The 23,362-nt window shown below is 38.0% G+C and overlaps 1 protein-coding gene across 1 annotated transcript; it reads right to left on the bottom strand.

Moving 5' to 3' along the window:
* Window positions 1-203: 203 nt before the first annotated feature.
* LOC310912415 (LIM domain-binding protein 3-like) lies at window positions 204-21,494 on the bottom strand (the record flags this gene model as incomplete). Its single annotated transcript, XM_083866994.1, has 9 exons — window positions 204-1,120; window positions 2,314-2,429; window positions 3,724-3,844; window positions 6,053-6,233; window positions 7,437-7,743; window positions 13,107-13,231; window positions 15,641-15,688; window positions 19,418-19,525; window positions 21,436-21,494. 9 exons carry the CDS (start codon window positions 21,492-21,494, stop codon window positions 1,031-1,033), a joined length of 1,155 nt encoding a protein of 384 aa, XP_083723120.1. The 3' UTR covers window positions 204-1,030.
* Window positions 21,495-23,362: the final 1,868 nt, after the last annotated feature.

The following is a 23,362-nucleotide window of genomic DNA, read 5'->3' as shown; positions in this document are numbered from 1 at the left end:
ACATTCATTCACTATAGGAAAAAAAAAGCCTTTTTCCTAGTTATGTGGGATAGAGTAAGGAAATTTTGCAAGCTTTTTCCCACAACCTAGCTGTGCTAGATGGATGTGTTTCTTCTGTGTTCACCAGTGAGAAGGTCCAGATGTAGGTTCCTACCTCCCTCTGCTATCAGTGGGAATTAGAAACCAAAGCAAGACTGAATCTCTTTTTTTATTCCACAGGAGGAAAGGAGAACTGGTTTTGAATTAAAAGCTGGCCTTTGCAGCCAGCTCTATCCTATTCAATGTAAGAGCAATTCAGAGAAAGCCAGTTGTCCTTTTCCATGACCATTTGAAAGTGAATTATCTGCTGTGCACAGAGAAGCCAAGTGCACTAGCAAGGCTGACCCAACCATTTTATTTTCAAACTGTTATGGATTGTCACCTAGGCTTCCCAGCTACATATGGATTCAAGGCAGACTTGTTACTTGGAAAGAATCTAAAATATCTGATGCTATGAGGTAGCACCAGAACATAATGGAATAGCAGTCACTTTTCCTAGAGGAAGCCCTAATCTATTTATTTCCCTTTGAAAGCTACAGCCTTTGGTTCTACAGATGACTGTACATATGGCACTTACTCATTCTTGCTGTGAAAGAAAATGACTTAATACAGAAGTATTTTTCCAGTTGTTTTTAAACACCAGTGTGTGGTCTAAGCAGTAAAACTGCTAAACTGCTGTGGGTAGTTAACTTAAAACTATATTTGCACATTTTATATTACGGTTTTTAGTTAATTTCAGTATTTCCCCCAACTGTTGCTCTAATAATGGACTAGTTCATCAGTTCCTTTGGTTTTGACTGTTCATTCAGTAGGTTATTGTATGAACTTTGCAAAAAGCACGTTCTGCATTTACAAATGAGGATAAAGTTAAACTTGAGAAGTACCAACTTCCAGCTTTTACCGAGAGAAATGCTAGCCATGGTTATCAACTTTATGATTGCCCAGTTAGTCATCTGTTTTACCCCAGCACCACTGACTACCAACTCCTCCTTTAAACATTGATGGCATGGGCATGCTTCTTGCACAGGGGCTTGTCCTTCTTGGAGTAGAATGGCTGACCTTCCAAATTCACATGGCATACCTAGAATTAATAATGAGTGCAATCAGCAATAAATAAGGAAAAAGAAAAGGGAGAAAGATGTGATTATCAGTTTCAGCTGTCTTGCTCTTCTGCTCATGCATTTCTTTGGGAGGAGTCATGTATTGATTTGCTATTGATTTAACCCAATGAAAGAAATCAAGTTAGATCCTTAAAAAGACCCCCACTGTGAGAATTGCACATTAATAACATATAATAAAACTATCACTGCCACAGAAAACAGGATAGCTAAGGCAAATGAACAAGCAAAAAAGAACATGAAATATTCAGAGAAAGTGTCTTTATAAGTGATCAATATTTATAAGTGATGAAGAGCTGTTAGCTCATGAAGGAAACTTTCTTAGTGTTCCTTTCTGTGTTAGAATTTCCAAAAGACTTCAGTTTTCCAAAGACAGTTTTTTGCAAAGCTCGTTTAGCTTCATATATTTATAAACATTTCTATACTTTCAACTATTCTGCCTAAATTTTGGACTTAAACAAACATTAGAAATTGTCACTGTCGGTTTGGTGTGGTGGCCAACAGCTATTTTTAGCTAATTAGAGATTCTAGATATGATTACTTTAGCAATAATATGTTGCAGAGCTGCTCAGTGGTATTAGAACCAGATGAAAGGACTGTTTATCATATGGATTTCTCTGCTTTGTGTGCAGAGTGTGGGAACATGGCCACACTCTAGAGCTGTGTGCACACCACAGATTGATGAGTTTGACCAACTTCTATGCTAATTACTATTCCTGCTCTCTAAACAGACTTCTTTTTGCAAGTTTCAACAAGCATTCAGCATGGAAATACAAACTTCACTGCTTTGTAAGTAAGATTATGGTTACACTGTTCAGTATGGTGTTAATTTATTTTCAGTCTTGCTCTATCTTTATTTGGCAAACAGTGGAAAGAATAACAGCAACAGTGGTTTGTACTGCTGTATGTACTATCTAAAACTGGATGTTTTGTTAGAAAACACTCACTTTTGATGGTCTAATTTTATAATTCTAGTAAAAGTAATGGAGGGGAAGAAAAAATTACTCCCATCCTTCTCCAAGTGCAAATAAAACCCAAAATTTCATCCCTCTGCACCCTTAATCACACGTTAGTTATTATTGCTTTCAGGTTTTCTGATTTTACTAAACAATTTAGGAGTACAAAGGAATGAGAGAGTATTTGATGTAGAACCTACAGCACAAATGAAGCAGGTGTCATGCCAAGTGTGTCCAAGAGCTTCAATGAATTTATCTCCAGCTTCAACAGGATAATCACAGCCATGACATTTTGTGCTGAACAAAGCAATATAATCTAAAATAAAACAAAAAGCAAACTTAGAACAAACTCCTAACATATTAAGTCCAAGAGAAATACAGCCTTTCCAGACAATGAATGTTTTGATTGTTTTTGCTCAGTTTCCTACTACATTTACTGAAACACTCCTACTGAAATTGGCTTCTTTTCTTTCATTATTTAAATACAAACTCAAACACCCCATTAGTATGGCATTTTTCATCACAAATGTAGAAAACATACAAAAAAATCCATGGAATTTGAAGTTACATTTCTCACATTACTTTCAAATTGGCTTTATTATATGTGGAACCTATTCACAGGACAAATATGGTTGTACAGAAGAGTCTAATGACAAGGGAATGTTACAAGTTTCCATGCCTGGATTAATGTTCTTTTTGCATAAAGAGAGAACATTATGAAAACCCCATGCTGGCTGATTAATCCATCTTTACTTTATCAAGTGTGATTTGGAAAGGCTTCACACTGAAAAATATTAGTGGAAATTCCAAAGGCATATGGAATTCATGAGAGTTATTGGATGTTCTTACAAGATCCCCAGTTTTAAAAGGTAGGTACCCAGTCAGTCCTGCTGTATCATTTTTGCTTTTCACTAAGAGCTACTCTGACTTGTAAAATTTGAATTGCATAACAATAAGGAAGGAAGCTCCAGAGAGAAGTAGGCCAGGAGCTCTCTGAATGCACAAGGGGAATACAGAGGGAATACCACTTAAACCTCAACCTCCTTCCTGACTCTGTCAGCCATCTCATTTGCATGGCAAGCACCATTTTGGGAAAACATGGCCTTTTGCTTTCTCAGTTGGCAAGAAGAAGTTTGTTTGTTGCAGCAGCCAGGAAGCAAAATCTGCACTTCCATGTGCTGCACATCTGTGCAGAGCTATCTTCTCATAAGTGTTGGCTGAACAATTCTAGGGTGAGGCAACAGCACCACAGGTCACAGCCCCAGCAACTCAGAGGGACTGTGGGCAGCCCTAGAAGACTAAATTTTCATTTCTGGTGAGCAGAATCTGCCAAGGAGGGAAGTGGAACAGGGGAAGATGTGTAGAGAAAGAAATGCAAAGTATGATAACGCATAAAGGAGAGAAGTGAGGGAAGGCACTGTGGACATGGAGGCAAAGAGCAGCCCTCTGCCATTCTCTCCTGTTAACTGGAGAGCACTACACTTATATGTGTGCAGAGTGGAAACAAAATCCATGCTGGATGTGTAACTGGTATTATTCTGTTCCCCAGCTGTTGTTTCCATGCACATGAAGCACACAATTCCTGTGCAGGACTGCCCAGACTGCCATACCTTTCTCACAGTAAGGCTCCCCGTCCTCCATGTGGAACAGGCTATTCCCAAACGGTTTCTTACAGGCAGCACAGACAAAGCAACTGGTGTGCCAAGTCTGTCTCAGGGCATGCATCACTTCCTGCAAAACAAACAAACAAACAAAAATCTCCAGCAGAACAGCCAGCCCTGCAACTTCCTCCTGGAGAACAAACACAAGGCAGAGATGCTCTGAATTCTTCTCTTCTGCATCAGCTCATTCCCCTCTTCAAAAGAAACAATTATGACAGAAATTGGGCCCCTTTTGGAAAGGAAGAGGAAATAGGACTGCAAGCATTCTAGAACAATGTACTTGCCAAAGTGAAACAACATGGTTCAGCCAGCAGTTTGTATCAACATGCCCAGTCACAGTTGCAGGAGAGATTCTGCACAAAGATTCTGATTATTTTCTCCTTTGTTTTGACATGGCCAGTATGAACTCTTCAGTGCAAGAGTATGATTTGTTAAATAAATTTCAAAGAGCAATTTTCTAAGACCAGGAATAAGTCATGTAAATCTGTTGTTTCAAAATAATCTAGATTCTGGGGTAATTTCTTGATGCTTCTTACAAGAACGATTCACAAACTAAGGTAAAAATCTAAAAAAATAAAAAAGGAAAGGTTCTTTTAACTGATGTGATTAGTAAAAATGAGTCAGCATGTCTGTTCCTAGGCCATGTGTTCATCACAAAAACCCCCAATTCTGTGCAACTGATGTTCTCCTCAACATCTAGATTTTATCAGCTTCTTACTTCTGTCCAGCATGGAGAAATCTCTATTCCTGCTTCGTTCTTTTGTCATACAGAAGTCTTCCCAGTCCAAAAGCTGCTGTACTGGGCTCTGATGCACAGTCACCTGCTAATTTGTCAAAGTAACGTGTAGCCAGGATGATGTTTGTCAGTGCACCTCTGTCCAACAGCCCACATTTCAAAGGGCCAGCTGCATAACTGCTGTAAATTAACTTTGTTAACTTCAGGGAAACAGCATTGATTTATTCCAGCTGAGAATCTAGATCCTATTTTATGTTGCTTCCAATTATACACATAGTCTCTGATTCTCTTTTAAAGATTGTTTTTAATGTCTACTGATTATGACAAAATGGATTGAAGTCCTCTTCCATGCTTTCAATCCAGTGAATAGACAAAACAAGTCTAATTTAGATTTGCCATATATCTCATTAGAGAATCACCATTTGAGATTCATTAACTGCTGTTACTGTTTGCAAAACAACTATCACTGATAAATAGGTTTGGATCCATTTATGAACCTCAGTGAGGTAAGAAGCAAAAATAGCTTGAGAAATCTTATTAATATAAATAGAGGCAGCTGGCATCTTTGCTATTTTCCTGATGAAAATCCGTAATGGGAAACTGATTTGTGCCAGCATTCATTAGGTAGGTTAGGTCAGCACTCTGCTGTAAATTACTCCTGCTGCTGCAACAGCAAACAAGACTTGGTTGGAGTCAGAGCTCCACCATGGATTCTGATGCTGCCACCCCTAATTGGCAGCTGCAGAGAGGAGCATCTGTAATGCCAATGTTTAGACAGATGTCAAAAGGTGACAGCTGAGCAGTGGAAAACCAGTGGGGGACTCCTTGCTCCTTCATTTGAGTAATACATACACAACTGCATGCATAAATACACTGCTAAAATTACTGATGGTATTCCAATCTCACCACCATCTCAGGTGTGTGGAGAGCAAATTAAATTGTACATTTACTTGTACACGAGTCCTTTAAGACAAAAGTGGCGTGTATTTTTGGCTGTGTGGAATTCAGGTCTTTGATTTAGTCTGTGTTTTCTTAACTACAAGAAGCCAGCAGAATTCCTCAACAGCTGTGCTGCTAACAGTGAGGTGCAGCAAGAGCAATGGGCCTCTTCCCAATATCACTGATTTCTCTACTGAAATTTTGACTAAGTCCTGTATAAGAAATAAAAACCCAGTTCAAGTCTCTTACTATAAGGAAGAGAGAGAGAAAAGTAACATAATGTGTATCAGATAGCAAAAAACTATCCAGAAAGTGTTACTTGTTTTACACTCAGTGAGATGGGACCTGGATTACATATTTTACGAGCTCAATAAGGTACAGAAATATCCAAGACTTCAAATGGATAAAAATTATTATAAATTGATATATTTCTCATTCTGAAATAATCAACAAGTTGGGAAATAAGTCTTAAAAGAAAAAAAAATAAAATATCTAAATTTGCAGCTTACACTGTTTCACTCTTCACTGTTTCATCACTATTTATTTCACTATTCCAGGGATCCAGGGAGCTGCAGAAAGGGTTAATGTTGTTTGTTCTCTTACCCCCATAATCTTGGTGTGGCATCTGGCACAGGTCGGTGCAAAGAACTGTTCGTAGCAGCGCTCACAGTACACACTGTTCTGCTCCTCCACAAAGCACATATCAGCCAAGGATGTCTTGCAGTAAGCACAATTGAATTCTTCTGGGTGCCAGGAGCGACCCATGGCTACCAGGAAAGGACCTCTGCAAACAATCATAATTGTCTTATTTGTTTGGCCAAAAAAAAAAAAAAAAAAAAAAAAGGTTGAATGGCCCCGATTGCAAACCCACTTTGTCATGACACCATGTACAGGTGTAAGAAGCTACTTGAACCATGAGGTATATATTAAAGTAACACTCAGAAACCTCAACAGAAGTGGTCTTTTTTAAGGCCATCACTGAAAACACACTGGTTAAAATATTTCATTATTGTTTGATCCCATACACTGCATTTACAGACAACTGTTGGAAAAATCAATTGTTTTCATATCTGCTTAGCTATGGGTGGTCTTTGTAAGCAGATACAAAGACAAGAGCAAAAGGCCAAAGGCAACAGAAGATAATACTACTATTTGAAAGCACGAAATAACAGGCAGATTTCCATCCTTACACACCCACACCTCATAACAGCTCCTGAAGTCTCCTGCCTTCTTTCCATCTGAGAGCCCTGCATGCAGCATGTTCTACAAATATCAGACTATCCAGTGACAACTTGCTGTTTCTTACGTGGAAGGCACATTAAATTCGTTTTGGTGATTGACTCTGGTGATTGCAGTTAGATAACAGTGATTATTACTGGAGTATTTCCATTCTAGAATATATAAAGGGCAATAATCAGCAGTTCCACATCACCAAACCAGCTCCTTTTAGAGGGGAAGACTGTCATTAACCATGGATTACTTGAAGCTGGGTAGCAGTGCACAGGCTAACAGCAGGCACCGGTCCAGCAGAATGAATTGGGAGAGAAGGGAGAGGCATGCTATGAATCACTGCTAATAGAGTGTAGGCATTATCTTTCTCCAGACACAAAAGCAACAATTACATTTGGCTGCTGTTCCAAACCGATGCCTCCTTCCTTTCCTCTCCACAACCCCCCCTCTGCCCCCAGCCCCCTAATTCTCCTCAACAACCTCCTTCAAAGGGTAACCTTAGGACCAGAAACCTGTTTAAAATCAAGCAGGGATTTGCTGCAGCATCCAAGAGCCCAACAATTAGCATGTATAACTTTGCAGTGATAAAAAAGTGAACCACACAACAACAAAATGAGCTCTGGAAATGTTAAATTAATGAAGCAGACAACAGACATCCCTGCTGGGTAATTTACCAGACTCTTAGGCTCTGGAACTGTATATTAATGTACAATAACCAGTCTCTCTGATACTTTTTTTTCTGCTCCCAAGGCCTTACCGAATGATGCTGTTACAGTGGCCGCAGAGAGGAGTCCGGCTGCTGGCTGGAAACCGCTCCGCCCTCTGAACTGTGCCCCGGGCCAATGCAGGGGGCTGGGAAGAAGGTGAAACTGCAGACGGGTAAGCAGAAATCGGGGCAGGAGATGGCACTGGAGCACCCCTCGGCAGGATGTGCTTTGTGACAGTGGTGGTGGACTTTCCAGGTGCGAATTTCTGGGAGAAGGAGTCATCTGTTACCCAGGGAGGGCGGCTGGCAGGCTCGGTGTTGGCAGGGATGTAGGAATGGGCTGGTGCCGGCGCTGGCGCTGTTTTCAGTAGCCCAAAAGAAACCAAAAAGGATTTTAAAGTCTTTTACTGTCAATACAGCAACACTCACCAAAGGGTACTCCACGACACACACAATAAAAGCTTTAGGTGACTGTTAATTATGGCCTGTCCCGTTGTTGCTCATTTATCCTGGGCTGAAGCCAAGGGTATCAGCACAATCAGTGACTAAATACACAATGATTACAGAAATCTTTTACGGATCTCATGGTGACCATTGTCAAGAGCATCTCTTCATTTTCTAGTAGGAATGGATAGGACAATTCTATGATAATTTCAAAGACTGCCATATACTCTGTTTAAGACAGGTTAAAAATAGAAAAGCAAGACAATATAGTAAAGTTTTAGACAGCATTCCCCAGAATTTCAGTGAGTTATGCTAAACTTTTGATCTCAATATATTTATTAAAACACAACACGTTCTATAGATGTCACTGTTATCTATCATTTGTAGGTTTATTCCTAGGTTTTTGAAGAGAAACAGGCTCCCACAGGGAACACAGAGCTAGAGAGCACTGGCAGCAATACTGAGGGAGACAATTCAGCTCACAGGGCCAGCAAGATAAAGCCAACAGCACTTAGAGGAAGGCCAGGCTTGTGGTTAGGACTGATCTCAGTTCAGCTCTTGGCTCTGCCACAAACTTCCTGTATAACTCTGGGCAAAGCAAAATGTGTCTGCCCTCAGTTCCTGTGTGTAAACCAGAGTTTTATCCTTCCTCTCTTCCACCCTTCTGACCAGCACACAAAACCTTCAGTGCAGCCTGTCTCTGTTTGTGTGCACCAGGCTCTGATCTTGGGTGGAGCTTTATCACATTAAAATAACCAGGAGCCGGGGGCTGCACATACTGACAAGTTTTCCCAGCTCTGCTCTTTTCAAAACCTCGGATCCTGCATTATGTAGGACCGAAGTTACTGCCCAAGAAACAGCCTCGCTTTGCCAAGCACAGGAGCACTAAAAGCAGTTTCCCTTTGAAGGAAAACAAAGCAAATGATTGAAAAGAAGCTTGGAGAGCTGAAGTGTTTTGCCCCAGTGACAGAGCGCAGGTTTGGGAACAGAAGCCAGTTCTCGGCAGTCTGGGCAAACATTTCACACAGTAGTTCCCAGCACCAAGAAAATCGTGACCGAATACAACATGTACAGGTTAAAGGGGCTTGCAGGAGGTATTGCAGCCAAGGAAGTAACATGGATCTTTCTGAATAATTAAGTGCTGAGAAGATTATGTTCGACTTAACACCCCTCCCTCAGCCCACACCCTGCCACATAATTACTTACACTGATTATTGGCAATTTGCAAGTGCTTAAATTGCATATATATCAACGCACTGGGATCACCTTTGTGATCTTTTTATTGAGGTCGGGGTTGAATCTAGTGCATTTTCTTGATAAAAATTTCTTATGGTACAGCATCAACAATGTTTCTGCTTCATGAAACTCTATCCCACCTTAGCTTGAGGCTTCTTTTTTTTTTCTTCTTTTTTTTTTTTTTTTTAACTTGGAAATGGTAAACAGTATTTAAAGCTTTCAGAACAGAGTTTATATGCAATCTCTTTAGATCCTGAGGCTCTTGCTATTTATGTATTAGGGTATTAAGTTAGGCAAAATTAGAAGTTAATATTTCACCTCTAATTGGTGAGTTCAAAAGGCTCCCACCTATCAGGCTAATTAAGCAAGGTGACTTCAGCTCACTTCACTACATTCTCTTTAACTTTTATTTCTTTTCAGTCTTTCTTTTCTATTTGCTGCAGTAAAATAAAGAAACAGAAAAAGGAAAAGCAAAATAAAACAGCATTTTTTTTTTCAGTTACTAGAAGAAAGTACTGGAGGAATCACTGCAAAATGACAAATGCTGGGTGTTTGCATCTGCTCTGAGTTCTCTTTTCAGCTGTTATAATTTAATTTTATAGGCTTGATTTATTACAATACATTTTCCTCCTGTGAACAAAGTGCAATTACTATTGCTTCAAAATAGTATCACTGCAATATATTAGAAAGATTTCACTAATTTAGGGATTTTAGCAATTGTTATTAAAAGGGAATTATCTTATTTTCTTAGAACTACATCCCTGAGCTTATATGAATAATTCTTTTGTCCTAGTAGCTACTGCCATACCCATTCACTTTGAACATTTATGTACTTCAAAAAGTCTTCCAACATGAATCAGCAGAAAAAGGGGGCTGTTTGCTGCTAAAAAAGTACAAAGATTCAGTATATCAGAGAATATATTCTTAAAATATCAGATTTAGTATATCAGAGAACATATTCTCAAAATACCAGTATTGCACAAATTGACCATTAACTGTTAAAAAATGAATATTTCAAATAACTCAGCAACTGAGCCTCCACCACCTTGTTTCTCCCAGCCCTGACATTCTCTTAGAAGAGGCCAGAATGAATGGGATTATTGTTATCCCGAGAATGGCAGGAGAAGAGGTCTCTCTTAACAGGGGCTGGCACAAGCCAATGCTTTGCTTCTGGGGAAGTTGGAATTCTCCCCCTCAGCTCTTCATTTATGGTCTATGGCAATTTTCTCTCCAGACAAAAAGGCACAATACCAAGACTCATTTAGTAAAGCAAAGATTTATGGAGTCTCAAATGCTTTGGTCACACAGTGACTTGCACTGTGAGAACATTATTTTTTCCTTTTTTCCCGCCCCTTTGTTAGTAGATGATGTAAGTGTTACTCTTTATTATTTCCAGTAACAAATTAAATTAATAACCACAACTGATATGGCTTATTCTACATGTAGTGGCCACATCCTTGAAGCCCAAAGTTTTCCCATATCCTCTTACAGTACAGAATGGATGACAGACAAAGCAGATGATGTTTTATAGGGAGACACTGTTCCTGTTCAAGGGAACTAAAAATGAAATAAAGGTGTGGAACCTGCTCTTTTAGTATTGAAGGTGCTCAAGATTCAATATAAAGTTCATTAAGAACTGTGGGAATCTCTCTAGGAATTCCTAAAAGAGCAGATCAGGCCTTTACACTTGATCAATTTTGCATACACAAGTAGGGCCAGCTGGATTTAGGGATTTAAAAGGAAAGATCTGCTTTCTTACATTTAGGTATCGTGTTAACAGAACTGGAGCTGGAGTTGCTTGGGATGTGTGAAAGGTTATCCTGGTCTGGGAAAGCCTACAAGGAATATCCAGGTACGCTCTGCCATCTAGTGGGCCTTGTTCAGAAGAGAAGTCTGCTCCTTTAAAAAAATGGGTTATGAAATTTAGGGAAAAGATTTCAGAGTTCACAGCTTTCTCTACTAGAAAAAACGAAAGATCTTTAGCAGCAGCGGATTTCCCACCTGAGTTTGGTTAGGGAAAGTCTAGACTGCCTGATAAACCCCATCTGAGCCCAATACTCAACAGTGCAGTTTCATTTTGAGACTTTTTCCTGTTTATTTGGTTCTTGTTTTTTTTTTTTCAATCTGACAGATTAAACTAGCCTTGTAAATCCTCTCACTGACAGATTCAGGTGTCTCTATATTGGATATATAAGCCTGTTGATTGGTGTTTTAGTCTGGAAGTTGGTGCCCCACATTTCCAAGGGAAGCCAGCCATTGACAGAGTTGGACAGGGAAGTTTTCTGTCTTGGTGGTTTGTTTCTAAGGACTATTGATTTTGCCATCTGTGACAGGAAATGTGATTTCCTCTGTTTCTTCCCAAGTGCTCTGCAACTGTCTCCCAGGCCAGCTCATGTTCCAAACCCACTCTGAAGTGCTACTACATCAAATATAGAACACTTAAAAAAGGTACCAAAACAAGAACCAAACATCTACACTAAAATCCTTGCCTGGAACTTCTCTTGTACCTGAGTCACTTTATGGTTGTATTATGAAGAGGGATTTCAGAATCCCTTATTGGACATTTCAAACTCCTAAACAGTACAGGAGGACTTTTTCTTTCTCTGCCAACTATTTAAGCCTCTTTTGAGAGGCAATGAGGCTCAAGAGCAGCAGCATAAGGAATTGCAAGGAACACCAGCAATGTAAGGAAGTGCACAGAAGATGCCCAACCCAGGAGAAAACAAAAGTCTTTCCTCTTATTCCAAGTAGATTTCAACAGCCAGCTTTGATTTTACCAGATCCAGACAGTAACTGGAAATAGCTGCAGATGTATTTCTATGTATTTCTATTTCAGGTTTGTATATTGAACTGGAATTTATACTTCCCCAAATGAACACAGGGCTTAACATCAGTCAGTGTATTTAGGAGATATTTTGACTTGCCACAGTTTGCTCTCTTCTGAATTATAGAAGTAAATCTGCTGCTGTCATCTTTTCAAATCAAAAATAATAGCATTTGCCTTGAGTGAGAACATGGTATACACTGGTGCACTTAACCAAAAGCAAATGAGGAGGAGCTGAAGGTTTATTTACTTTGAGACCCTTAAATAGCTCATGAGAGCTCTGACTTGACTTTTTCTACCTTTATGTCTCACATAAAAGATCAATTGATTTGTCTGTCTGCTTTATGTCTAAAATTCCTACATTTGTTTAATTTCAGAGATCCAGAAATAGAACATTACAGAAGACAGAGTAAACTCTGTCTGTTGGAATTCTCGGCCTTCTCATATTTATTTGACTGTAAAGATATAAATCGACTCTTTAATTCTCTTGCTAAGATCAGAAAAACCTTAATTTGAAACAGAACTGCCTTTAGACTTATATTGCTGCCTCATTTAATTCATTCAGTTTGAATGTTCACATTTTGGTCATCAATGGTTTTAGAAGCTCAGTCCATTTGTAACACATTAATACCAAGGGAACCTAAATAATATCAAGGAGTATATTTTCCAAGTGAATAAATAACCAAATATATTCCTTAAGTTAACAGATCTCTGGGAAATGCAATATTTAGGTGTTAGGTGTTTTAGGTATTAAAGCATAATAGGTGCTTTAATACCACATTCTTTATTACAACTATAAGCCTAAGTTTGAGAAATTCAATATATAGTCTTATCTATTTTGCAAAAACTCCACTTACTTTACCTTCTTCCTGAACTGTGCATTTTTTAGCCATTCTATCAATTCTCTGGTGTCACTGGGCTCCTAATTGGATACACTGTGCTATTTTTCAAATGTATTTCTTCTGAAAAATCAGGCTATACATTTTTCATTAGACTTTTCCCTTGCTTTTACTTTTCCCTCCGTCTGTTCCACATTTTAACTCTGAAGCAGAATACAAATACAAGATAATCCTCAGTCTTCAGATAATCTGAGGCAAAACTAGCAACATTTAGTCCCACAGGTATAAAAACTTTCTGGTACAAAATGTGTGCTTTCTACAAAAGAAATGTGTGAGCATTTTTTTCTGAATCTTTTCAGTACTCTGAAGGCTCCTTACCTGGCTGGTAGACAGAGGGCTTTATGCTGGCAGTAGTAACAACTCTTTTTGAAGCAGCAGAAGGAGCAGGACTTTCACTGTAGCTTCCAGAAACTGGCATTGGTGTATAGGACTGGGTTGTGTTTCTAAAAGCAAAATGTAGGTGTGAAAAGCTTTATAAACAGCAAAAGTTACTGATCATGAGGTAACAGATCTGGCAGCGTCCAGAGCACTCCAAGAGGAACTGTCTGTGAGAACTACAGAGAGACTGCTGGGAGATTCATCAGTCTTTGTCATTGCTAAGGAAGGCTTGGACAATTCTTCGGAAAGAAAAATTAGTCAAATAAGGATTTTAAGTAATGGCAAGTTGGCTGTTGTTGTCACAGAAAATAGCTTGCTGAGGAAATATGACAAATTTGAAACTCTCAGTTTAACAAGGGATCAGACTTCACAAAGCTGCACACGAAGTTTGTGTTTTCTGTTCCTCTGCAAACAAAAAGGCTTGGTCTTGTCTAAGATAAATCAATGAGGGATATCTGGACTTAAAAATATACTTGCTCAGCACAATTACTACTATTACAAATGCTAATATAGTGTCATACTCTTTTCAAAAGTATTGAAATGACCTTTAAATTTTTTTCTGAAACTAATTCTTTTCCCTATTTAGACTGTGACCAAAATTTACAATAATTTTCCTAATGTTCAGATTCATCCTTTAAAAAAACCTATTCTATGCAATATTATGATGCAGTTTCTTGCAGTCCTGGAATAAAAACATTTGCTCAGGATTCCAAACATCAGTAAGAAGCAGTTTTTCTCTATTTTATGGCTTAGATGGTGATTCTCAGTTTGATTCCAGTAACAGATTAAAAACATGCCTCTTCTATCTGCCAGTCACTTGGGATGATTCTGTTTTCACAGACTGCTAAAAGAGCATTCCAGTCAAAGCAAGCAACAGAGAATAAAGAAGTACAAAGAAGGGAAGCAACAGATAACGAGATACGTGCAGTAAGAAAAACCTATTCAATCACAGAACATCCTTCTGACTCACCCTGAAAACACAGTTCTGCTTTTTTTTTTTTTTCCCCTTCAGTGTCACTCTCCCTATGAACTAGATCCCCATCTATTTGTGTTGACAATTAAGGAGTTATTTCCATAGTGGGTTTGTCTATAGCAAAATATTTGTCAGCACGTAAAAAGAAGCATTCAGCTTTCTCAGACTCTTGGTCCATCTTGACTTTACTTTCTTTAACAGCGGAAACAGATGCCATCCGGAGAAAACACGTTATAATCTTACGTGGCAAACCCAGCAGATTTCTTCTGGTACAGGTAAGAAACATTCTGAGAAATGGAAACGTTCAATTTTTCATTTTGAACAAAGTAAACCTGTCCTCAGTATAGCTTTTTGCTGCTCTGAGAGTGTTTCTACCATAGATCTAGTTTGCACAGCATTGCTGCCTCAGGCTAATTTAGTTTGTCTATTTAGCAAGACCTAGAAACTTAAGCTATTGCTACAGTGGCTACAGCTAATTATTTCTGTCCCTAGTCCAGGGCTTAGGCCTGGATTTGGGTCCACTACACCGTGAGTGAACACGACTCTCCAAGATAAACTATTTTAGTGGGTTTGTATTCACCGTAAATTCTGTTGTGAAACGTGCTGTGGTTCTGTGACTGCCTAAGCTGTTCTAAGCACTGTAAAACTTTCTCGTTTCCATTCTTACTGTCTATTTGCTGATGCCTTAATCTGAAAATGTCACCCAGTCAGGAAAATCTACTCCCACGAGCACATGTCCAGTGGTAAGAAAGACTCATTTGAATCTCTCCTAAAGCACAAAATAAATAAACAAGTTCTGAACCAGATTAGTAATACTTAGACTGCCATGAAGAAAAATGGTTATCTGAAATTCAAGTGTTTCCCAAATGTAATAGTATAGTAAAACCATACCCCAGATTTCCTTGTGTTCAGGGAAATGAAGCTGAAAAAAAGCCCCAAAACACACCCCCCATTCACAGTACCAAAATCACAGCAAAATTAAAAGAAGTACTGAAGCCTTTTAACATGTGTTTGATGCATATTAAATACAGTAAGGAAGATAAGAAGGCTTGTCAAAGAGAAATAAAGTGTTACACTACATCATTAAGGGTTTAGTGAAATAAAAGATTTATCAGAATTTCTGCTGAAGAAAAGGAAACGGCATGTGATTAAAAGAACCAAAAACAAAGAAAGAAACAAGAAAAAAAGAAGGAAATTAAGAAAGAATAAAAAGATGTTGTAAGGACCACAGATGCTTTAATGAATCAAGAAGCACTGGCATATCAAAAAAGCAGTGAAAGCAACCTTATTGAATTTATCTGTAGCAGTCAATGGCAGTCAATGTGACAGGCAGCAAATTAAATACCGGCTCTGAAAACTATTAGTTGTCAGAAAAAGAAAGAGTCAATATTTCTAAGCAGATCATTTTTATGTTAACGCTTCACTAGATGGCTACTAGTAGCAATAAACTGGTTTGTTAAGAGCTTTTAAGGTAGAAGAGCTGCACAAAACGTTTTTATACCTCTGCTTTGACTGGTAGCTGATGGAGGTGGAAGAATGCCGGTTGAAACTAAAATGAGACAAAAGTGGCATTTCAAAAAAAATATACACAAACAATTGGGATATCTTGCCCTACCATGAATTTCTTATGAGTAAGAAGTGCTCTTAAATGCTAAAATAAACAGCATGTACATGTTTTTAATCATATGAGTATTACATTACGTTTTGTTTTCTTATTTAAGCTGGGAACAACAGTGAAACCTGAAGAGTGGTAACGTAAGTCAATGAGCTGAGTATATTCTTCCAGAAGTCACTCTCATCTGGTCTTGTTATTTGGTTGTGGACTCCGATTATTTTTATTAGCAAAAGAACACCAAAACATGAGGGATTTGTCTCAGTGTCATAAATTTACATGCATCAAATCTGAAAAGCAAACCTTGAATGAACCAAAGGCCAAAGATCAGGGAAGTGCCCCAGCTCATGATGCAGCTCGGACAACCCCATGGAAAGGACAGGCTGGTGTAGTTGAAGCAAAAACATCAACCCACCATGTTCAATTTTTGCCTTGCAAAACCTTTCTACTGCTACAGTCTTAGGCAAACAGGTAGATTTTTTTTTTCTTGAGGAAACAGCAAAATTTCAGAACACAAATGAGTCATTTATGCAAATAGAGGAAGTACTTGAAAGCCTGCACAATGTATGATCTGAGAAAGAATGGAGAATGAACAGGCTCCTGTCTGCAGGGCAGTGCAGGGCTCCAGGGCATCAATCCCATCCCACAGGGGCACGGCCACATTTCCCAGAATCACCAGGAGTCTGCCTTATGCCAGTTATTTTCCCAACTTCTGGAGAAGAGTTTTTCTTCCCATTACCATGGACACAGTGCTTGGATTAAAATCTCCAGATCAGAAGCTACACTTGGCTTTTAGAAGCATAATTGTAACTCTTTCCGTTGTTTCTCCTGGTTTTGTGTTCCTGGAGTGCTTTTGCATGGGGTGCCCTGCTTTAACCCTCTGCATGGAATAACCCATCCCTCAAGAACTTCAAGCTTATTCAAAATTCTCCTGCTGTGCTTGCTTCTTTTAAATAAGATTGTAAGTGGAAGAGATAACAGTAAGTCAAATTTCACTGCAGATGTAAAAGAGTAACACACTCCGTTAAAGATTAGTGATTTACTTCAAACACTCCTCGTCAGGAACATTATAAAGATTTTACTAATGTTAAGTGTTATGCATAGGCTCACAAAAGCTAAGTCACTATAGAACTGGATCTACTGAAGTTTAAAATCAGATTTAAATAGTTAAGGATATTGATCAAGAAATCCTCCTGTGTTTTCTTGGTCAATCTTTTTAAAGCATCTAAAAGGAAAAAGCCACCAAACACTGGAATAATGGTGATAAAATCTCAGCCTCATCTACCTGAGAATATCCCCATCCTGTAAAACAGTGCTGTCATTAAGGTCATCCATATTTTATTTTGAAATAAAATTATATTAAATGCTCAGTATTCCTCTGGTATATGTTAAGCCGAAACTGGATTTTTAAGTCTGTATTTTGGCATGCTAAAGCATTGTCTAATTTCTAATTGAAAACTACCAGATGCTCAAAAATTTGAATTATAAATCAATTTAGAAGCCAGTTTTAGTCCTTTACAATTGAATACACCAGCTATAATACACAAAACTTTTTAAAACAAACATGGAAGAAGTGCACCAAGATAAAGAACTTATTCCAGCTGCAAGGCAGCCATCCAAAACCAACCAACCAACCAACCACAGTTTTCTTCTTGTACTTGATTATTAGGGAACCAAATTTTTACAGGTCCTACAAGTCTCTGATTTGCCCTTATGTCCCAAGACTTGCAGAAGCCAAGGCAGTAACATTTGCCTGCTGGTAACAGGGAAGCAGATGACAGCATCACACTTGTGTCATCCATTGACAAAGCAGCACTGCATAAAGTTGAGAAAATAATTGTGCCAGCAAGAGGTTTTAGGAGTCTGATGAAAACATTTCTTTTTGAAATGGACAGCTGGTTTTGGCAGATTCACAGAACTGTGGAGGTCTCAGGAAGAATCTGATCTAACCTGCTGAAAGCAAGGCCAGCTCTGAGGTCAGACCATCTACTCCATGTTTTAGCCAGTGGTGTCTTGAAAACCTTCAAGAGTGGAGACACAGCCTCCCCAGACAAGTCACTTCCTTTCAGAGGAGCAGGAAAAGCAGCAATGGTCCACGCCAATTTACTAATTTACTTTCAATTCAAATGTCTCAATAGCTCAATGTCATCTTTTTATCCTCATTAAAATTTTGTTTCACACTGATTAGTTCATATCAGTACATAATTATAAATGAATTTATATGGTTTCGAGGCTCACACTTGCTTCCCTTTTCCCATTAAATGGATATGAAATTTAAGGGAAATGGAAAAAAGTTCAATCAAAAACCAGTATTACATTAGCTCTAATGAAGACATGCAAGTAGTGTCAGCAAGTACTGGTTATCTTTATACTAATTTATTAGCTGTTTATGTGTGAATTACACATAATTGTTGCTTAACTTGTCCCTGCCCATGGAACTAGATGATCTTCAAGATCCCTCCCTGCCCAATCCATTCAATGATTCCATGATTTCCACGGCAGAAATGAAAACAAGCTCTTAGGAAAGATTTGGATGTGTCCTAAGATGTAGACTGGTGAAACAAGAATAGACGTGTTCTGTCTGGCCACAGCAATCACCAAAGTTTCCATTTAATTTCATCTTCTGGCTTATGGAGATATTTCAATCTTCAGCTGAGAGAAACCCTAAAATCAAGTGTTTTCTGTAGCTCAGGAGAAATACTACATTTTGCATGCCAGTGTTTAATCCAACTCAAATATGCAGTTATTATTGCTTAGAAGGCAAGAAACCCTACCTGAGTACAAGGGGCTTCTTGAAGCTAGAGTTACAATTGGTGTACTTCCACTCATCAGCAGCTCATTTTATTTCTTATGTTTTATCAGCTCCACACTGGGATTACTTCCCCTATGTGATACCCATGGTTACAGACATGTTCACATCCTATAACTGAAAACTCTTGTGATGTTTTGTTCTGTAGCCATTTCAGTTTTGCATTGGTTTCAGTGATGTGAAGCCAACCAAACTGCTATTAAGTACTGTCTGTGCCAAGCACTTAATGTTCTGTGATTCTCTTGAGAAAGACCATTTTACTTCTTGGTGTGAAGCCTTCAAACTTGTGCTCTTTGTCAATATCAAACATCACCTTTGGGTGATTCCTAACTATTTTTTAATATAAAACACACATGGATAATTACAATCTCAAATGTATTGCTGATTTAATTTTTCACTATTTCTGAAGACTGTGTTCAAATGAGTCTTACAATCTACTGCTTTTTCCTCTGTTAGTTGTCGAAGTGTTATGAAAGCAGTGAAAAGGCTTGGAAGTGAGGCAGTAAAGCAGCATTCTCTCTTTCTAGTGATAAAACATTCCTGTCATCCTGTTTTCACCAAAAAAAAAAAAAAGTCCATCATTCTCACCCAGTGTCTCTAGACAAATATTTTCATTTCAGGATGGCAAAAGCAGCATAAACCAACCAGGTGAAACACTTGTGTTCCAAGAAGACCTTGTGGTCACATATCCTACATTAACATGTTTCCTGGCTGGGTTGTCACATAGAAGATAAGGAAGGGGCAATTCCTTTTTCTCTGCCAAGTCAATCCCTTCAGAAACTGAAAACCTCATGTCAAAGAGCATAATACAAAATCAAAACCGATTAGGTTCAAAGAAGAGAGGTTTACAGATATACCTAGACTGAGATGAGATAGCAGATGAAATAGTGGAAGCTGCTAATGACATGTTCTTGGGCCCATGGAAAGGCTTAGGCTGGGAAAGAGAGCTGGGGGCTGCAAGAACTCTGCAGGAGACACATAAAAGCATTGAAAGCATGAACAAAATAATTTCACTGGGACACAAATCATGACATCAGAACCAAGGTCAGCCAGGAAGGCTGCTCCATGAGCTACAGGTTTTCTGTAGCACACATCTGCAGACTTAAAGAATAGCACAACCAAGCACACTCCTACAGAACACAAGGTAAAATGCACACATTATGGAAAAAATTTAAAACCAGACTCTATCGATAACTAAGAAAGACAATATTACAGGACAGGACTTTTGTCAAGGATACATGCTTTTATCTGAAAGATCTGAAGATGTTTGAGTCTAAATACAAGATAAAAATTTTACTATGCAAGCAGTCCCAGGCAGAAGATTGTGCTATTGAAACCAGAAGAAATTGGAATGATTAGTTTAGCAGAGGCATTTTTTTTGTCTGAAGCAGATACTAGGTAATACATTTTCTTCATGCTATAGTTTCAACTGAGGGATAAAAATTACTTAAATCTTGTCGTTATTTTATGTGGAAGTGCCCTCTCAGGCCAGTTCTGAATCAGAGCATAAGACCTTATTTAAATCTCCTTTGCTGTCTGATTGATGGATTTTCAGGCACTGGAATAAAACCACTGTATTCTGGTAGGTCATGGCTAAGTGAAAACTGACTAAAGTGAGAAAATAATCAGTTGGTATATATACATAATGCAAGTCAATTAGCAAAAATTAATCAAGTAGAGCCAAGAGAACATTTCCAATTCCATTTATACATACCCAAAATATGATACTGCTGAGGTCTCAATTAAAGTCGTTTATATTACTGGAAGTGTGGTTTTGGTTGGCTTTTAAAAGCAAAATAGACGTATTTTCAGAATATTCATGTAGCAAAACCCAAAGATAAAAGAATATTGTGTACCAAAAGAACTCACTGTCTCCAAAATTACTGTAATGTAAGTGACAGCTGTACAAATACCACACATTTCCTCACAAGCTGACAGTTTTTAATATACAACTGTAACTCCCACTGTGCTACAAGTGTTGGGAATGCATCTCCTTGAAACTTTCTTCAGCTCAAAGGCTAATTCTTATTAGGAAAAAAAAAAAAAGATTAGATAAATCTAACAGAAATGAATTGATTTAACTTACAGAGCAAGTCAATCATCAAGTGTCCACCATGTTTCACTGATATCTGCTGTGACACAGTAAGCTCAATTCATGTGAGTAAATGACAGTTTCTGATTTTCCATTTCTTGTTCTACTGCAGAAACACTACTAAAAGGATCTTCATTTGCTGCAGCTATTATGAGGAGTTGTTTAGGTTTTATTTTAAGTGGTGTAAAAGCATTTCTAATTTTAAGCCCAGACTCACTCACTTTCTGAAAATGGAAGTTATTTTTATTATGGCAGTTTTATTTTGCAAATTCTATGCAAACACCAACAACATATCACAAAATAAAAAAAAAAAAGAAAATAAAAAAAACCCCAAAAACCCAACAACAAAAAAACCCAAACTCCCCAAAATATATAAAAGCAAAATATAAATAAAAATATTTAAAAAAATAAACAATAAATATATAAAAATTAATAAAAAATAATAAAAAAATAAAAATAAATATATTAAAATTAAATAGAAATAAATAAAAAATTAAAAATATATTGAAATGAAATAAAAATAAATATAAATAAGTAAAAATAAAATAATATAAATAAATATATATAAATAAAAATAAATAAAAATAAATAAAAATTATATAAATAAATGTATGTATAAAAATAAATATATATAAAATATATAAAAAAAATATATATATTAAAAAAAAATATAAAAGCAAAATCTCTAAAACCAGGTTACAGCTTTCCATACGACATTCTTAAGGCAAGAATGTGTATGCAGCATTTCCAAAGGCAGAGGGGAACGAAGCAATGGAGCGTTACCTTTGGAAGGAGGATGAGAAAGACTCCTGCACTAGGGAGGTGCTGGCTGGTGCTGTCATCGGGCTGGCTGTGCCTGGAGCAGCAGGAGCAGGCTGAGGTGCTGAAGCAGCAGGAGCAGCAGAACTGGGAGCCACCGGGGCATGCTCAACAGGGGTACTAATTAGAGGTCAATTAAATAAAACAAGAAGCATCTTAAGAAGGCGCGCATTGACACGGAGAGCGTAAAACCTACTATGTTTGAACCTGCAGCTGCAAACATAGTAGCAGGCTGGGTTACTGAGGGAAAAGCACAGTTATGCAAAGAAAAAAAAACATTTGTTCAGCCTTTTCCATCACCTTTTCCAACACCAATGCAGTGTTGGTCCTGCTTGACTGAAATTTACCCCAGGTGTTAAACAGCACTTCAGTCCTGCTCCCACCGAGGGCAGTGGGATGAGATGTGGCACTCCGGACTGACATGGCTGTGAAGAGCCTGTCACAGTCTTGTGAGCCCATATAAATTCCATCAAATATATTGAAATGAATGATAATAATCTAGTCTTGTATCCCTAGTCTTGTATCCCATGACCATTTAACTAACCTTTTGAACTACTAATGTCTTCCATCACCTCCCTCAAATTTGAGAATTACTCATCTCTTACAGACAGACAAATGGTACAAAGTTTGCAGGGTTGTTGTTTTTTTTTTTTTTTAGATCAGGGCATCACTGTCCATAGTTATCTTGTCCACGAGCAGTGGCCTAGAAACATAACAGATTTATGTCCACTTCTTTAGACCTATGTCTTAAGTGTATTGTCACAACTCTGTGTTCTTACAAATTATTTCTCTCAGGGTGATGGAATCTGGTGATTTTCTTGCTTAAGGTACGAATGCCCAAAATGCTGCTTCCTGAGCACAGCAAGTATCAAATAACAACAACAACAAAAAAATCTTACAGTTCCACAGCTGTTTTTTCAGCCAAGCTTAGCCCTCCAACACTCTCTTTCTCTCAGCTTTTCTTCCTAATCAGATTTAACACCCGTAGTGCAAATTGTCTCACACTTCCTTTTGCTTCTCTCAGAAGCACTGATTTGACAAGTTATACTCCTCGAGGGCTTGGTACTTCTGAATTTGTGATACCCCTTGTTCTCCAAGGGACTGTCCTTCACCTCCTCTCCTAGAGCTCAACAGCCCACATGATGGTGTCTTAATTCAGCTCAATATTTTGTTTGATTAGCTGAAAAAGAAGCTGACTGTTATCCTCACAAACCTCGAAGTTGAATGCAGCCCACAACAAAAGCAGCAAATCAGTAGTTTCTCCCTTATGGAAATTCAACTACAATTATAGACATAATAAGTAAATTTCTTAAAATAATCATCCAGTTTGCAATTGTGGCTTTCAAATCCTCACACCAAGTTTTTCAACAGTTCTGCAGAAGTTCTTCCATCGTAATATGCATTTGAGAGTCAGATGACTTCTTCCATCCTGATGCATTCCATGATGTAAATCCTTCCAATTAACTAGCAGAGTATCAATTTCACAGCCTGTGTAGCAGAGTAGCTGGTACTACCCATCACAGCTAATCTGAATTTCAACACTGTGAAATTTTCCCTGTGCCACACTGGGTACCACAATTACCCCATGAAAAGCTATGAAGTCACAGTTTCCATCTTACATCCTTAGATATCTTTGATTTGGCAAACAGGAACGGACTGAAACTATGCTGCACACAAAAATGGAACTTTAAAACAAACACAAACTAGGATTTCACTTATTTTGTCGATTTAAACTGATATGAAAGGGAATTTGCTATAGATTTCAAAAGATTCAAGACTTCATAGCTTGAAGAGAGCAGTGAACTTACTTAAATAGTTGTAACTTAATTTTAACAATCTCCAAAATAATCAAAATACACAATTCAGTGATAAATACTGAAAAGAAAGTAAA

Source organism: Zosterops lateralis, assembly GCF_965231275.1.
Source record: "Zosterops lateralis genome assembly, chromosome: 8".
Lineage (NCBI taxonomy): Eukaryota > Metazoa > Chordata > Aves > Passeriformes > Zosteropidae > Zosterops > Zosterops lateralis.
The sequence above is the reverse complement of the archived record's forward strand: the minus strand, read 5'-3'. Positions and strand labels throughout refer to the sequence as shown.